The following is a 17,059-nucleotide window of genomic DNA, read 5'->3' on the forward strand; positions in this document are numbered from 1 at the left end:
CATGGGGGTGGCCATTTTGTGTTGGAGTGATGGTCAATTTAAATATTACTATTTTATTAGATAGGGTGTGTGTGTGTGTGTGAGAGAGAGAGAGAGAGAGAGAGAGAGAATAGAAAGATAGATAGTAATCATCTATTCACTTATTGAAAGATATTTGATTTTTTCTAATTTTTGGCTATTATGAGTAAAATTGCCATGAACTTTCAAGTCTAGTCTTTGTGTGGACATATGTTATCATTTCTGTTGAATATGTCAGATAAATTAGCAGCTACCAAAATCAGGTATGCCTTCCAACTCACTGAGAGGCAAGACTATATATCTTTGCCAAGGTTTAAATCTCTTCTCTAGTGTTTACTAGCTGTATAATGCTGGGTAAATTCTAATTATCTCTGTGTCCCATTTTTCTCACCTATGAAACTGTAAGTATTAACACCTACCTCACAGAGTTGTTATGAGGTTTAAATGAGCATGTTAGAAAATTGCCTGTTATTTGTACTTCTTATCTATTATTATTATTAGCTATTTTTGTTAATACCAGTGCTTTCTCAGACTTCACACACTCTTCTGTTATGAAATTTATAACATTGCCTTGTAAATGCTGATTTTCATGCCTTCTGTTACTCTGTTAGCTTAATGGTAGAATCCCTTTTTTCTCTCCATTAGGTGCTATGTAGATTGCATGTATAGTAAATATAGTTGAATAAAGATAATAGTGAGGTGTAATAAGTAAATACATATTATGCTGTTTTTTAAAAAATATATTTATTGATTTTTTTTTTTTTTTTTTTTTTTTTTTTACAGAAAGGAAAGGAGAGGGATAGAGAGTTAGAATTATCAATGAGAGAGAAACATCAATCAGCTGCCTCCTGCATACTCCCCAACTGGGGATGTGCCCGCAACCAAGGTACATCCCTTGACCGGAATTGAACCTGGGACCTTTCAGTCTGCAGGCTAATGCTCTATACACTGAGCCAAACTGGTTAGGGCTCACATATTGTTTTTGTTTTGTTTTTTAATATATTTTATTGATTTTTTACAGAGAGGAAGAGAGAGAGATAGAGAGTTAGAAACATCGATGAGAGAGAGTCATCAATCAGCTGCCTCTTGCACACCCCTACTGGGGATATGCCCGCAACCAAGGTACATGCCCTTGACCGGAATCGAACCCGGAACCCTTCAGTCCCCAAGCCGACGCTCTATCCATTGAGCCAAACCGGTTTCGGCACATATTGTTTTTTAATAAAATCAATTTTTACTGTAATCTAGTTACAAGTTATTGTTATTTGACTTTTTTGAAGTATTTTTTTCTTTTATTTAAATGTTTCAGCAATTGCTTTTCAGTAGGTAAACTGAATAGCTGTTATAAAAGTATGTCACTTGTATCTAACTGCTTGTTTTATTATGTCTTTCTTTTCGGGTCTGGTTTTGTTGGAAATAGTGCCTCAGTGTGTCTGGAGAATAAATTTGGATATCCCCGAGGAAGCTAATCAGAATCTTTCATTCAGTGCTACTGAGCGATGGTGGGAACAGACGGATTTGACCAAATTAATAATATCCAACAATAAACTTCAGTCACTTTCAGATGATCTCGGACTCCTACCTGCACTCACTGTTCTTGATGTAAGTTGACTGATTATAAATATGGGTCATTAGGTAAAGAGACTCTAATTATAAATTTAGGTTTTGATGAGAAGAAAACCCATTTCACTTGGTAAAACACAAGGAAGAATAACAAATTATCATTAGACAAAACATAATGGTTAGGATTGTAGAGTCAGAACATCATGCTTCAAATTTTGGCTTTGCCTCTTGATAGCTGTGTAAACTTGGAAAAGTTACCTCTTAGTGTCTCTTTTTCCACATCTGTAAACTAGGACTGATACTACTACCTAATTGTAAACATTGTTTTACAAACAGAATTGGTATTTAATAAGTGGTTGCTGCTATTTATATTTTTCTGTTGCTATAATTTTTAATATTATTATTCTGGAAATTAAAGCAAATACAGTTGACTCTTGAAAAATGCAGGGATTAGGGACTCCAGGCTCTGCACAGTTGAAAATCCGTGTATGACTTTTGACTCCCCAGAACCTTAAATACTAATAGCCTACTGTTGACCAGAAGCCTTACCGATAACATAAACAGTAGATTAACATATGTTAATCACAGTATATTACATACCATATAAATTATGCTAGAGAAAAGAAAGTGTTAAGAAAATCATAAGGAAGAGAAAATACATTTACAGTACTTACTGGAAAAAAAAATATGTGTATACATGAAACTGTACAGTTCAAACCCATGCTGTTTAAGGATCAATGCACTTAAGATTAAATTTTTTTATATAACTTTCAACATTGACTTCAATTATTGAATTTAAATTTTTGTGTATTTATTTAGGGACCGTGTTTTAGTCTCTAGTTGCCATAAAGGGTGAATAGTTTATTTCACAATCTACACACTTCTAATATCCTTAACTTAGGAATATTAACTATCTTCCAACTCATACTTGAAAAGTTGGATCTAGTTAGATTTCTAGAGAAGTTTTTGTTTGTTTGTTTTTGTTTTTTAATTTGTAAAATGAATGGATTGGCTTAGATTTCTGTTACCTTGAAAACAATATGATTATTTGAAACCATGAGAGAAGTCCTTCACCCACTTCTCATTTTTATATATGTTGACATAAATCATGCCCTCAGAGGACTATTGTTAGTTTCTAACCCTCCCATCTCTCATTTGAGATTGAAATTCTAATTCTACTCAGTGAGGTGAAGTTTTTTTTTAATATATTTTATTAATTTTTTACAGAGAGGAAGAGAGAGGGATAGAGAGTTAGAAACATCGATGAGAGAGAATCATTGATCAGCTGCCTTTTGCACACCCCACACTGGGGATGTGCCTGCAATCAAGGTACCTGCCCTTGACCGGAATCGAACTGGGACCTTTCAGTCCACAGGCCGACGCTCTATCCACTGAGCTAACCTGGTTTCGGCTGAAGTTTTTTTTTAAATTGTAATATTTAATAGTGATCACATGACTTCATGATATCTGAACAGCAGTTTGGTCAATTTCAAACTCCTTTTCCTCTTCTATACACAGAACAAATTTCCAATACTCAATGCTATTGAATTAGAAGAACGGGATTATTGTTGAAGAATTTTGTACAATGGCAAAGATAATATATGGTTAATTATAAGATTTAGATATTGACTCTTTTAATAACTTTTAGATACATGACAATCAGCTGACATCCCTTCCTTCTGCTATAAGAGAACTAGAAAATCTTCAGAAACTTAATGTCAGGTAAAATTTAAACTTATTTTTTTAAAAGAATACTTATTACTTTATTTTTCCATTCTCTATGCCTTCTTCCAACACCACCCCCCCCACCCACACACACACAATCACTACACTGTTGTCCATGTCCATGAGTTCTCTTTCTTTTCTGTTTTGCTCAATCCCCTATCTGCTTTTGCCACTACCACCAGCACTATCTTCCTGATATTCTTTAAAATGTTTTTTCTAGCCCTAGACGTCTTGGCTCAGTGTATAGAACATTGGCTTGCAGACTGAATGGTCCCAGATTCGATTAAGGTCAAGGACACATGCTTGGGTTTTGAGCTAGATCCCCAGTAAGAGGTGTACAGGAGGCAGCCAATTGGTGATTCTCTCTCATTATTGCTGTTTCTCCCTCTTCCTTCCTCTCTGAAATCAATAAAGATTTATTTAAAAAGTGCTTTTTTCTAACACTTTAAAGTATTTTTTTTATTACCTTTTTCTAACACTTTAAAGTGGTTAAAGCAGAATAAGAATGAGTTTTAATTCTCAGGTTATTTTTATTTTTTGTTTTAGAATTGTATACATACTTTCTGGTTTTACAGATTAAAAGCCAGTTGATTTAAAAAAAATACTTTTTTTTTGCCCTGGCTTGGTGTCTCAGTTTGTTGACATGTCATCCTGTACACGAAAAAGGTTGGCGGTTCAATTCCTGGTCAGGGCACATTACTAGGTTTTGGGTTCAATTCCTTCTGGGGCTTGTGGGAGGCAACTGATATGTGTTTCTCTCTCCCTTTCTCCCTGTCTCTCTCCTTTCTTCTTTCTCTAAAAATCAATAAAACATATCTTCTGGTGAGAATTAAAAAATTTGTTTTATGAAACAATTTTATGTGGTTATTTTAGAAAACCTTTTTGTTGATATCTGAAGTTTTAAGTTACTTTGATATAAAAATATCTAAGTGTTAAGCAATAGGAATAAACTGAAAACAGTTCTTTTATTAATGATGAAAAATTTGATGGTTTTGATATTAGTGGTTGTTAAGATTTTCTGGGGACTCCTAGGGTTCTGTGGATATGCTTCTGGTATTCGTTGATAGATGTCTGGGTGGCCAGGGGGCCAAGGCTCTTCATTGCACATCCAGAATAACCAACTACCTTATATACATATATGTACACATATTAGGAGAAAATGGATTAGGGAAGATTTCATTTAGGAGAAAAAAACAAAAAGGTATAAGTATTCAAAACATAGTTTGCAAACTATGATTTATAAAATAGATATTGTTTCAGATCTATCTAACATAGTACAATATAGCCAAGTGTCAGTTTTCTGAAGGTATGTTAACTGGTTTGATGAAAAACAATACCTCAAACAACAGTCCTCATCTGGTGAAAACTTTAAAATCACCATAAATCAACAAAATTATCTATATACAAAAAAGGTGCTAATTGTTTAGAACTTGCCCTTACAAGTCAAGGCATGGGTGTGGTTTGCAAAAGCTAGACTAGGTTGGGTTGACCAGAAGAGGTGAGGGAGAATAGAGTGCATGTGGCTTTACTTTTAGCTTCCGAGTATGAACATTAGGATGGAGGAAATAAATGATGACAAGAAATGGAGGAAGTATATAGCTAGAATTACTCTGCTCAACTAGATCCCCATCAAGTATATAAAGATTTTGATTATATAACCAACAGTAGTAACCAGTTTTTGACAATTTTCAGTGGTTCTTTTTTTAGAACACATCTTTTGGCATTTTATTTCAACTAGTAGTTCTATTTTAATATAACTTAAGGTTATTGTTAGTTACCCTATTATACAATACATTTCTCCATTATCTGTTGAGTAATTATATGTGGCATGAAATGAAAAGAGAGTGGAATTCCCAAGAGAATAGTTGAGGTAAGTCTGGGAACAACCTAAGTCATCTCTTAATTATCCGGGAGTGTGTCATCCTCGGTGACTTGGGCCTTCTCTTAAAACAGTAAGCTAAATATCTCTATAGAAGGACTGAGCTGAAATGTTAAAACTAGGTACAAAGAAGAGTGGAGTTTTATATTACATTCAAATGGACATGCCAGGTCCTCAGACAGAAACAGCTAATTTTCTCTTGGGTGATAACTTTAAAACATAATCCCCATATAAGATGTGCTGCATTGTAGTGTGTGTGCGCGCACATCTTTGTAAAAATTCTGAAACTTAGCCAAGATCGGTTTGGCTCAATGGATAGAGCGTCGGCTTGGGGACTGAAGGGTCCCGGGTTCGTTTCCGGTCAAGGGCATGTACCTTGGTTGCGGGCATATCCCCAGTAGGGGGTGTGCAAGAGGCAGCTGATCGATGACTCTCTCATCGATGTTTCTAACTCTCTATCTCTCTCCCTTCCTCTCTGTACAAAAATCAATAAAATATATTAAAAAAAAAAAAAATTCTGAAACTTAGGTGCAATATAAAATTATAAGAATCCAGTGTATTCTTTCACTTTATATGTAAAATTAAGAGTTGATTTTAAGGCAGCAATCAAAAGTTCACAAATTATTTGGTTAAAAATATTTCTATGTTGTTTTTCATTGAAACCCTCAATTTGATTACTTTAGGATATGAAGCTTAGTAACTTTAATATTAGTAAATATATTTCATGTTTTTAATTAGTCCATGTAGTTGTGCAGCATAAAAAAGGTTTATAAATATTTATAAGTTGTCAGCTGATGATTCAGCATTTATTTTATTAATAGCCATAACAAACTGAAGATACTCCCTGAAGAAATTACAAATCTCAGAAACCTGAAGGGCCTGTATCTCCAGCATAACGAACTAACTTCTATACCAGAGGGATTTGAACAACTGTTCAATTTAGAAGATTTGGTAAGTTGTGATTTTCCAATTTTTGTATAATTTGGGAATGATCACATTTTTCATTAGACTGAGAATCTTTATGAATGATTAAAATCATGAGGAAATGGGCAACTGATTATATGATTAGGTTACCAGTATGCATTTCAATTAGATCATTAAATAAGTAATTGTAAATTTGTTTATCTTGTTTTCTTATGAAATCTCCTTAGTTTTAATTTAGGAATAGAGTTTGGGAAAGGGGTAATGAGAATCACTTTGTTATTCAGAGGCTTTTATGGTTTAGCAAATTAGAGGAAAAGTGTTTTTGAGCAAATACCAATTCCCTTTACTATACCCATTCCACTTCCTCCTTTGAGACCTTGTAGCCTTTCTGTCCTCAGTTTACCCAGGTAACCTTTAAGGTCTGCCTATCTTTTTGCTCTATCTTTTTAGATGGCAACATAATCTGGCAAAATTTTTATTACATTTCTGTCACATCTTAATAAAAAGAGATAACTATAAAGCAATAGAAATATTATTTTAATCATATTATTAAGCATTATAAAAACAATGGGCACTTTGTTTTGTGCTTTACTTATGGCAAGGTAGATAGTTTATCCCCTACTACAGATAAGAAACTAGGCTTATACAAAGAAGCAACTTATTAAAGTCATTCAACTAATAAGTAAGGAATTCAGGGTTTTATTATAAGCCAGTTTGATTCCAAAGTATATTTTTCTCTCCACTTTACCACTGAAAGAATAACATTCCACTGTAAGGTATCCCATCAGAAAGGCTTTAGCTATGTTAGATCAGATTTTGTAATAATCTCTACTCCACATAGTAATTTAGTATTATATTTTTGTTCTTTTCCCTCTTCCAGGTTTGGAAAACTAATTCATGTCATTTTTGCCTCAAAGTTTATTTCTTAAGGGAAAATTACTTTTTTTTTTTACTGTAAAAACATTCTTGATATATCCCATTATCTCCTCTAGTGTTTGAAATAAAAATATACAGTCTCTTCAACCATTCCTTCAATAACTCTGTCCATCTGGTTAGATTAGAAATAAGGTTTGGAAAGTTAGGTAGATAAAGTGAATGGCAAAGGAGGGATTTCCTTAGGAATTTAATGGAAAAAGGGAGCAATTGAATTTTTTTTAAGAGTCTATAGCAGAAAAAAACCCTAATAAACTATAGCAGTTCCCAGTTATTTCTTTGAATAGGTTCCTGGATTATAGGTAGCATCATGAAAGGATGTTTCAGAATTGTGATAAGGATTCAGTATCAAATAAACCATAATGTGAGCAACAATATATTAAAACATTAAAAGTATAAGCATCTGTAATAATTTGCACTGGTAATATTTCTTAGGTAAAAACTAACTTTGTATAATGGTACTAAATAAATATTTATTGAAGAATTGGCAGTATAAATATCTATGTAGACATTAATTAAATTTTAGATCAAATTAATTATTAACTACAATAATTAAATGTTTAACTTTTTTAGTGGTTTGTTGATTTGAGTTATTTAAGATGAATTTGTGAAGAATTAATATCTTTTCTTTAGTAGGAACTTTTATTTTAAGCTTTTTATTTGGAATGATTTTAGATTTATCTATATGTGTATATATATAAAAGGTTAAGTGACTGACCAACCATCCATCCGACACTGACCATCTGGTACATATGACACACACAAGCAGTTTAAAAATAAACGTTGAAAAAATATTAATTTAATTAAAAAATATATTATAAAAAATAAAATAAATAAATAAATAAACAGTGGGGGGAAAAAAAGTTGACTTGGACATGCTCGATACATGTAAAGCACTCACTGATGCCAGTTGCACATACGTTTTAATTTTATAATACTAAAAATTTTATAATATAATTTTATAAAATAATATAATACTAAAAATTGTATAAAATAATATAATATAATTTTATAATATATAGTATTATATATACACAAACACACTATTTTGACTTGTAATGTTTTCAGCAACGTAATTACTGCATGAATCTTTCCTCTAATTTCCTTTCAATGTGCATGAATCTGTGCACTGGGCCACTAGTAGAAATATAAAGAGAGTTCCTGTATTCCCTTCACCCAGATTTCCTTAATGTTAGTATTATATATTACATAACCATAGGACATCTGTAAAAAGTAAGAAATTAATACTGGTACAACATTACTATCTAAACTACAGATTTTATTAAGATTTTTTCCAGTCTTTCCACTAATGTTCTTCTTTCTGTTCCAGGATCCAATCCAGAATACTACATTGCATTTAGTGTCAGTAACTTTTAATATTATACAATATTTATTTATTAGTAATCTGTTAATTCTTAGAATTTAGAGTATTGGAGTTGTAGATTATTATGTTGTATATTATAGATTATGATGTTATTTTCTATTGTTTACAACAGTATTTTTAAAAATGGTGATGTAGCACTTTTACTTTTTTGTATCTTCTTGATTTATTTAGAATTACAGAATACAATTGTTTAAATTTAGATTAATTGAAAGTCTTCAGAGAGCATTTCCTTTAAATTATTTTTTTCTATTCATTGTTACTATTGGCCCTACCTAACAGTTTCCTGATAGCTAATGGAGTACTTACACCGAATTCAAATATTATAAGAAGAATTATTTGTTTTATAACATTGTCTTTTTAAAGGGAGCTTCAAAATGCAAGTTCTTGTGTAACTGTTTAAAGATAAAAAAGAAACAATGACTAAAAGAAACATTGTGGTATAAAGATTAATTAGGCAAGCTTGAATGAATGAGTACTGTAGTAGTGTAGTGGACTTCTAGACTTAGTCAAAGCAGACTTACTGAGGTGAGCAGAAAATCAAGAGGGAATATTTTTTCATCGAAAATTAAAATGGTGATATTTTCAGCTTTAGTTTCTTTTTTCCCTCCAAGAATATTTCTTTCTTGCAAAGTTATATTTCATTTCGGACTACAGTTTACCCATAGTTTGCCCTATTTATCACAGACAGCCAATAAATATTTGATAAACAAATGGATTTTTTTATTGAAAGTAAGATACATAGAAGAGCATGACTGATTTTTTATAAACTGTTTGTGAAGTCAGAATTTATTCTGCTTTCTCTCTGCTACATTATTGGGTATGTAGTGGGCCCACAGAATATTGAGGTAATTGAATGATGATTTGTGAAACTGTTAATGAAGGAGAGTTAAAAAATAGCCTCAGAAATAGATAGATAGATATTGATAGATAGATAGATAGATAGATAGATAGATAGATAGATAGATAGATGTAATAATGTTTCAATCTTTGCATAATTCTGGAATACTCTTTAGAGATAATTTATTTTTATTGTTCATTCATTCATTCTGTCTTTCTCTTTTTAAAGGATCTTTCAAATAATTGTCTTAAAACTGTTCCTGCTAGTTTTTCTTCTCTATCCAGTCTGGTGCGACTCAATCTTTCCAGTAATCAACTGAAGAATTTACCAGCAGAAATAAGTGGAATGAAAAGTAAATCTCAGTTTTAAAAAAATACATATATTTGAAGTTGGTGAAACATATTTTTATCAAAATAAATTTTAATACAGATATTTGCAGAGAAATAAAATAATAGATTTTATGGTGGTAAATGCAAACAATAGCAACTAGTCAGATTTTCTTCAGGCCATTATTACTTATCAACTTCCTCAAACTACTCCAAAAAGATATTTTGACATATTAAAAAAAAAGGAAAAGAAATAATGATTATGAATTGTGATAAAATTTTATATCTGAGAAATTGAATAAGGTTTTGAGTTGTGCTATATTTTCATTCTTTCATTCAATATTTACTAAGAGGTTATTCCCTTCTCATAGATGTTCCTATTAGTGACATATGGTTATGTCATCGCTGTAGCCTCCTTGTGGTTCATAATTAATAATGACAAAAGATAGTCTAGTTTTGCCTATTATGAATCCTTTTTTTAAAAAAAATGTTAAAATTTAGTGCTCCTATTACAGTTTTCCACTGAGCCATCATATTGAAAGTATTATAGAACTAAAAGTAAGGGATAAAAATACTTAGGGTATATTTTTAAGTACCTTTTAAATAATTATACTTAATAATCTTAGAATTCTTGAGTTAGAGTCCAAAATCATTAAACGGCTTTTTTTTTGTTTTGTTTAAAGGCAAACTGTTATTTCTTGGTGGATGACCACAGTGTGTACCAACTGTAGACTATTTACCTTATCTAGTCTATTTTGCTAATCATATGTAAGCCTTCTTTGTTTTTTAACTCTTGTTTTGTAAAGGAAGTAAAAAATGATTCTGTATAGTTGATTACAGATCATTTGAAGGTGAATTTATAAAATTGTATATTTTACTTTAATAGTTAATTGTCATTTATAATAGGAATTCATAAATTAAATCTGCATAAATCAAATTGACATTTTAGGGGAGCTTTTACTTGTGATACCAACAGTTAAGACTGCTTGTCTTTGCCATTTCCCAATAAAGGTATTAGGAAGTAGAGTTAAACATAAAATATGGTATCTGCATTGAGTATATAAGAAACATTTTTTTTAAATTGAGTAGAAATATCTTGAGATATAGGAACAGATGAATATATAGAAATTTTTCTAATATCTACACTCATAAAAGAGAAGCATGCAAATTGACCACACCTCTGCTACGTACACAAGCCACGCCTATTAACTTCCCTCCCCTGCAGGCCTGATACCCTCCAATTGCCTTCCCCTGTAGACCTGGTCCCCCAAAACTACTCTTCCCTGCAGGCCTTGTTTCTCCCAACTGCCCTCTACAGGTCTGGTTGCCCCTAACTTCCCTCTCCTGCAGGCCTGGTATCCCCCCCCCCCCCCCCCCCCCCAACTGTCTTTTCCTGCAGGGCTGGTCCACCCCAACTACCCTCCCCTGCAGGCTGGGTTCCCCCCCTACTACTCTCCCCTGCAGGCCTGGTTGCCCTCAACTGCCCTCCTCTGCCAGCCCAGTCACCCCTAACTGCCCTCGCCTGCATGCCTGATTGCCCCAAACTGCCCTTCCTTTCAGGCCTGGTCCCTCCCAACTGCCCTCCCCTGCTGGCCTGATCGCCCACAGCAGTCCTCCCCTGCCGGCCATCTTGTGTCCATATAGGGGTGGCCATCTTGTGTGTTGGAGTGATGGTCATTTTGCATGTTACCTCTTTTAAAAAAAAAATATTGATTTTTTTACAGAGAGGGAGGGAGAGAGAGAGAGCTAGAAACTTCGATGAGAGAGAAACATCGACCAGCTGCCTCTTGCACACCCCTTACCAGGGATGTGCCTGCAACCAATGTACATGCCCTTGACTGGAATTGAACCTGGGATCTTTCAGTCCACAGACCGACGCTCTACCGCTGAGCCAAACTGGCTTCGTCTGCATATTACCTTTTTATTATATTATATAGGATGATTATATTATTTTGTATAGGAACAACTGTAAACCTACTTTTGCCCCACCTTGTACATTTTAGAGTAATTTAATAGAGAACCAAAGTTTTTAAAAATCTTGTTAGATGACATGGACTATTATAAAACATTAATTTTAATAGCAATTATCTTATAATTAAATGAAATAAATCTTAGTTCATGTTTATTTAATTCAGTGGCATTCTAGAATTCTTGATTATTATAAAAGTATACAACACAGATACATAAGTTCTCATCATTATATATTTTTTGAATGTACACAAAATTATAGACCAATATTTTTTCTCTATTAAAATAATTTTTTGCTAAATATGTATTACAGGATTAAAGCATTTGGATTGTAATTCAAATCTGTTGGAATCTATACCTTCTGAATTGGCTGGCATGGAATCACTAGAATTGCTTTATTTGCGGAGGAATAAATTACGTTTTTTACCAGAATTTCCTTCTTGTAAATTATTAAAGGTACTATTTAGTTTATTATTGAGTAACTATATATTTTCAAAACTTATTTATGAAAATGAAATTTTTAATCTTGCTTTACATTTGAAATATGTGTTAGTTGTAAGTGCTGCGTTTTCCTATGTTAATAGTTTTGGGAATTTTAATATGGCTAAATGCATTAATGGTATTAGTAGTAGTATATATAATTTTAAAAGAAATAACTTAAAAATAGAAATTTGTTCATTTTACCTGATGATTAGTTTATACCTGGAGAAGTAGTAGATGATGAAGCAAACATGGTAAGAGACCATATTGTAGGAGACCTGGAATACCAGTATATATATCTTTTCCTGTAAGTTGCCACCTCTCACATTTACCTGATCATAATCAGATCTGTCTAAAATTAATTACTTTTGGTTATAAGTATTTAGCATTAATATTGTCTTCTAAATTTACCATGTTTTGCTTTCTTTTATGTATACTTTTTATGCATTAGTGTTAAAAAATTTCTCTTAATACATTATGCTAATAGTGATAAAAGATACTATTAATGAGAAATCACATAATAATTATCATTGAAAGTATGGAATAACAAACATAACATGATAAATAACTTTTTCACTTATACTGATTTGTTTTAAAACTTTAATTTTTTGCCCTGGCCGGTGTGGTTCAGTGGATGGAGCATTGTTCCATGTGTCCACAGGGTCTGGGGTTCAATTACTAGTCCAGGGCATGTATCTGCATTGCAGGGCATTCCCTGGCCATGTTCCCTGGCCCAAGTCGAGGTGTGTTCAGGAAGTAGCCAATTGATGTGTTGTTGCTCTGTCTCCCTCCGTCCTTCTCCCTCCCCTCCTCCTTTCCTTCCCATTCTTCCCTTCAAAAAATACACAGAAAACTAATCTTTCATCAGTATAGTTCTTGGATTTTAATTTTTATTCTATAAATGTAACTATTAAATCATTTCTTTTCTTTGGTTTTGTAAACTTTGAACTTTGTACCAGGTTAGACCTTTAATTATTTGTAAATTACTAGAAAAATTTTGAAAATTTTTCTTATTGTCATTTTTCTTTAGCTGTAAGATAGCTTTAATGTAATTGAAAATTTAAGCACTGTAATGATTAGGAAGTTATGTTTTTTTCTATGTGCTTTTCAATGATTTAAAATTAAGATTTCAATTTTATTTTCATTATATAGTATAACATTGATTACAGAAATATACATGATTGATCTTTGGTTTTGTAGGAATTACATTTAGGTGAAAACCAAATTGAAATGTTAGGGGCAGAACATCTTAAGCATCTGAATTCTATCCTTGTGCTAGACCTTCGGGATAACAAGTTAAAATCTGTTCCAGAGGAAATTACACTACTACAATCATTGGAAAGGCTTGACCTAAGCAACAATGATATTAGCAGGTAAGTTTAAAGATTGAGTGAATAAGAAATCATATTTGTGTTTGGTTATAATTCATAAGTTAAAATATTTATAAAAAGTACATAATTTTCCCCCCCAAATTAAATGTTTTCTGTGCAAGTATCAGGTACAGACCTACAAAGAGTAATTAGATTTTGTCCTTTACATCAAGCTTAATATGCTAATAGAATGCGATTCATCTACAAGCTACTCTGACCTACTAGAACTAAACTCTCAGAAGGCTGCATTTTTATCTGTTTTGTTCACTGCTCTAACTTCTAGATCAGTGTCTGGACTTATAGAAGTTGTCTAGTAAATATTTGTTGAATTTGTTAAATGACTGTAAAGCCATGGGAAAGATGTAAAATGCTTTAGGGGCTTGAAGGAGCTATAGGAATTACAAGTTGAGAGGTATCAAGGTAGACTTTGTGGAAGAAGTAATATTTTTAGATGATCTTTATGACTGGAACTAGGGTGAAGCATGTTAATTGTCTAGATTAGAGCACAAATTTAAGAATCTACTCACTTTCATGGTCTTGCTTCATTCTCGTCCCACCATATGACCTTTAAAGGATGATCATGATTTTCAAGTGCACATGTAAGCTGGTCAGAATGAATCACTTGGCTAGAGGAAACTGTATAAACAAAGCTTGGAAAGTTCAGAAAATTATAGGGATGTATTCAGAGAACAATAAAGAGTCAAATTGAATTGGTCAATAGGATGCAAGTACGCAGATTATGAGAATTTAGGATTTAAGGGATAAGTTGAGGCCAGGTGGAAGAGGTTCTTGAAATACCTGTGAAGTCAGTTTTAATTAGTTAAGTGGTGGAGAGCTATTGAAAGATTAAGAAAAGAACCAAATTTATTGTAACTTATTAGAAAATAAATTGGTGATAATGGGTAAGATGAATAAGAGTGGTTTTGTAGATGGGAAATCTACAATAAGTAAACTCTATTAGATTAAACTAATAATGTTTAGCATTAAGGAGCACTTTCTACTCTATTCAGTTCACTGTAGACAGCTTTGTAGATTTCCAGTTTACTATATTGACATCATGTGTTGGAGATGGAGAGAAGGGGAGTAGTGAACAAAGAATCATACAATGTTATAAAACTATAATATGGTTATAGTTAGTTGTGAGTACATAAAACACACTTTATTCTTGTATTTTATTTAATATTGTATTATTTTCCCATTTGAACATCTGTAAATCTACTTTTGCCTCTATTGTATTTAGAGATAGAATTATTTCTACAGATACAAAAATATGACTCAGACTTACTGGAATCATATACCAGTTAGATGTCTGAGGTTTTGTGTTTGGATGTCTAAAACAAGTTTTGCTGCTTATGGAAGGTGAAAGGTTAGGCAAGGCAGATTTTCTTCTCTGTGTATATTTAAATGAGTGTTTTAAAAAATCAAAGTTGTTTTCACAATGAACATACAATCATATGTACATTGGCCATAGATTTGAATGGTTGAAGAGCAACACTTTTCACTTCTACATAGACAGAATAAGTGGACTGGATATCCCTTAAAGTGCTTACCGTACAAATAGTGAATGAAATAATTTCTTGCTTCATAGATATTGATATGTAAGTTTTTCCTCATGGCAGTTTTATTTTGGCTATTGCAAAAAAGCAATGGGAAGCAAATATTTAAAACAAAAACTATGATACATAATATTAAATAAATATAGTAATTGGTATAAATATTTATGATATATATGTATTCCTCTTTTTTCAGAGCTCAGAGAGAGAGAGAGAGAGAGAGAGAGAGAGAGAGAGAGAGAAGCGTATGGCTTTTGTGATTCATGTGATTCTGTGTATCAACAGTTCATTTTCATTATAATGAAGTGGTAATCCATTATATAGCTATACCACAATTCTTCTTTTCACTAGTTAGATTATGGCATTTGAATTATTTTCAGTTTATTGGCTATTGTGAACATTCATGTAAAAGTCTCTGTAGGACATTATTTTCATTTATCCTGGGTAAATCTGTAGGAGTGGGATTGCTTAGTTGTATGGTAAGTGTAAGACTCTGCTTTTCAGAGTGGCTGTACTAATTTAAATCTCACCACTAACATAAGATAATTTTATTTATAATATTTTGGTTAAGTGCATATGTATCTTTTCCCCTGAGAATTCTTTAAGGGCAATAATCTTCATATTCTATACCAGTGCCTATTTATTTAATTTTAGATGCTTAATTTTGAGATTGGATATTTAATCTTAACAGGTTATCTTTTTGTGTGACAAAGATAAAAATGACTTTTCTTATTGAGTGAAAATATGAATTGGGCTATTAAAATGAATTTTTTTCTTTTTGTCTTTTTTATTTAGGAAGAAATTTATTTGCTTTAAGGGCAGAATCAAAATATTTAGTATAAGTGAGGATAACTATTTTGAATCACTGATTCAGTCAAATTTATATTTTGACCATTTACTTTTAGCACTGGATACAATTTAGTGAATGTTTTATAGCTCACATTTCTTTTTTAGCAATCACAATATAATTTCAAACAAATCTATTTTTTCTTTTACGTGTAAAGCTACTTCAAAGGGAAATATGGTAGGCCTATATTACTTGGGTTTTCTTTGACACTTACTTATATGTTGTTAGTTTCATAATCAACTATTTGGTTGAATTATTCTTACCCTTAATGTTTTCCCTGAAATCAGTTTAATCTTTTGTAGTCTGCCCTATTCATTGGGAAAACTTCATTTGAAATTCCTGGCACTAGAAGGAAATCCTATGAGAACAATTCGAAGAGAAATTATAAATGTAAGCATATTTGGAAATCAGTTTTTAAATTTGAAATTTATACATATGTGTTGATGTATAAAACTTTTAAGATGTCTTAGTGAATATGTGCCTTTCCTACCTTTTCAGAAAGGAACCCAAGAAGTCTTAAAATATCTACGAAGCAAGATTAAAGGTACTTATCAATTTTCTTCTGTGTTAGAAGGATATATGAAAGGTAGTAAAGTACTAATAGTACATGTATTTGGGGTATAAATAATTAGAGGGAATGGTTTCTGCCAAGTGTGGTTGCAATAATCAATCCATATAGGCCATAAGTATGTTGAAGATATAAAAATATCCTTAAATCCGCAATAATAATGTTCTGTCTTTAATCTGTTGGTTTGTGTGTTACAGTGTACCAATTAGAAAAAAAAGCAAAACTAGACTTCTGTGCCAAAACTGGTTTGGCTCAGTGGACAGAGCATCGGCCTGCGGACTAGAGGGTCCTGGGTTCGATTCTGGTCAGGGGCATGTACCTTGGTTGCGGGCACATCCCCAGTAGGAAGTGTGCAGGAGGCAGTTGGTCGATATTTCTAGCTCTCTATCCCTCTCCCTTTTTCTCTGTAAAAAATCAATAAAATATATTTAAAAACAAAACAAAAAAATTGACTTCTATAGAATAATATATGGATTTTATCTATATTTATATACACAAATGCATATATATGCTTATTTATGTAGTATAATGTATGGAATTTATATACATTGTATAATTTGTGACAATAAAAGCACAATATGCAAATTGACCAAATGACCAAACTGCAAGATGACCTTCTGGACTACCACACTGACATACTGGTGCCAGGCCAGTCAAGGCGGGTACAATGCGATTGATCAGGG

General features: G+C 32.3%; 1 protein-coding gene across 4 annotated transcripts in view; it reads left to right on the forward strand.

The window, feature by feature from the left end:
* The window catches only part of LRRC40 (leucine rich repeat containing 40), a 51,179-nt gene that overhangs the window by 3,962 nt on the left and 30,158 nt on the right, over positions 1 to 17,059 (forward strand). For all 4 annotated transcript variants that reach the window (XM_036445001.2, XM_036445000.2, XM_036445002.2 and 1 more), the window contains exons 2-9: positions 1,439 to 1,620; positions 3,230 to 3,303; positions 6,007 to 6,136; positions 9,493 to 9,616; positions 11,872 to 12,014; positions 13,239 to 13,411; positions 16,111 to 16,198; positions 16,307 to 16,352. In XM_036445001.2, coding sequence (XP_036300894.1) covers positions 1,439 to 1,620; positions 3,230 to 3,303; positions 6,007 to 6,136; positions 9,493 to 9,616; positions 11,872 to 12,014; positions 13,239 to 13,411; positions 16,111 to 16,198; positions 16,307 to 16,352 — 960 coding nt within the window. The remainder of the gene's footprint in view (positions 1 to 1,438; positions 1,621 to 3,229; positions 3,304 to 6,006; positions 6,137 to 9,492; positions 9,617 to 11,871; positions 12,015 to 13,238; positions 13,412 to 16,110; positions 16,199 to 16,306; positions 16,353 to 17,059) is intronic.

The sequence above is a fragment of the Pipistrellus kuhlii genome, unplaced genomic scaffold (genome assembly GCF_014108245.1).
Source record: "Pipistrellus kuhlii isolate mPipKuh1 unplaced genomic scaffold, mPipKuh1.p scaffold_m20_p_2, whole genome shotgun sequence".
Classification (NCBI taxonomy): Eukaryota; Metazoa; Chordata; class Mammalia; order Chiroptera; family Vespertilionidae; genus Pipistrellus; species Pipistrellus kuhlii.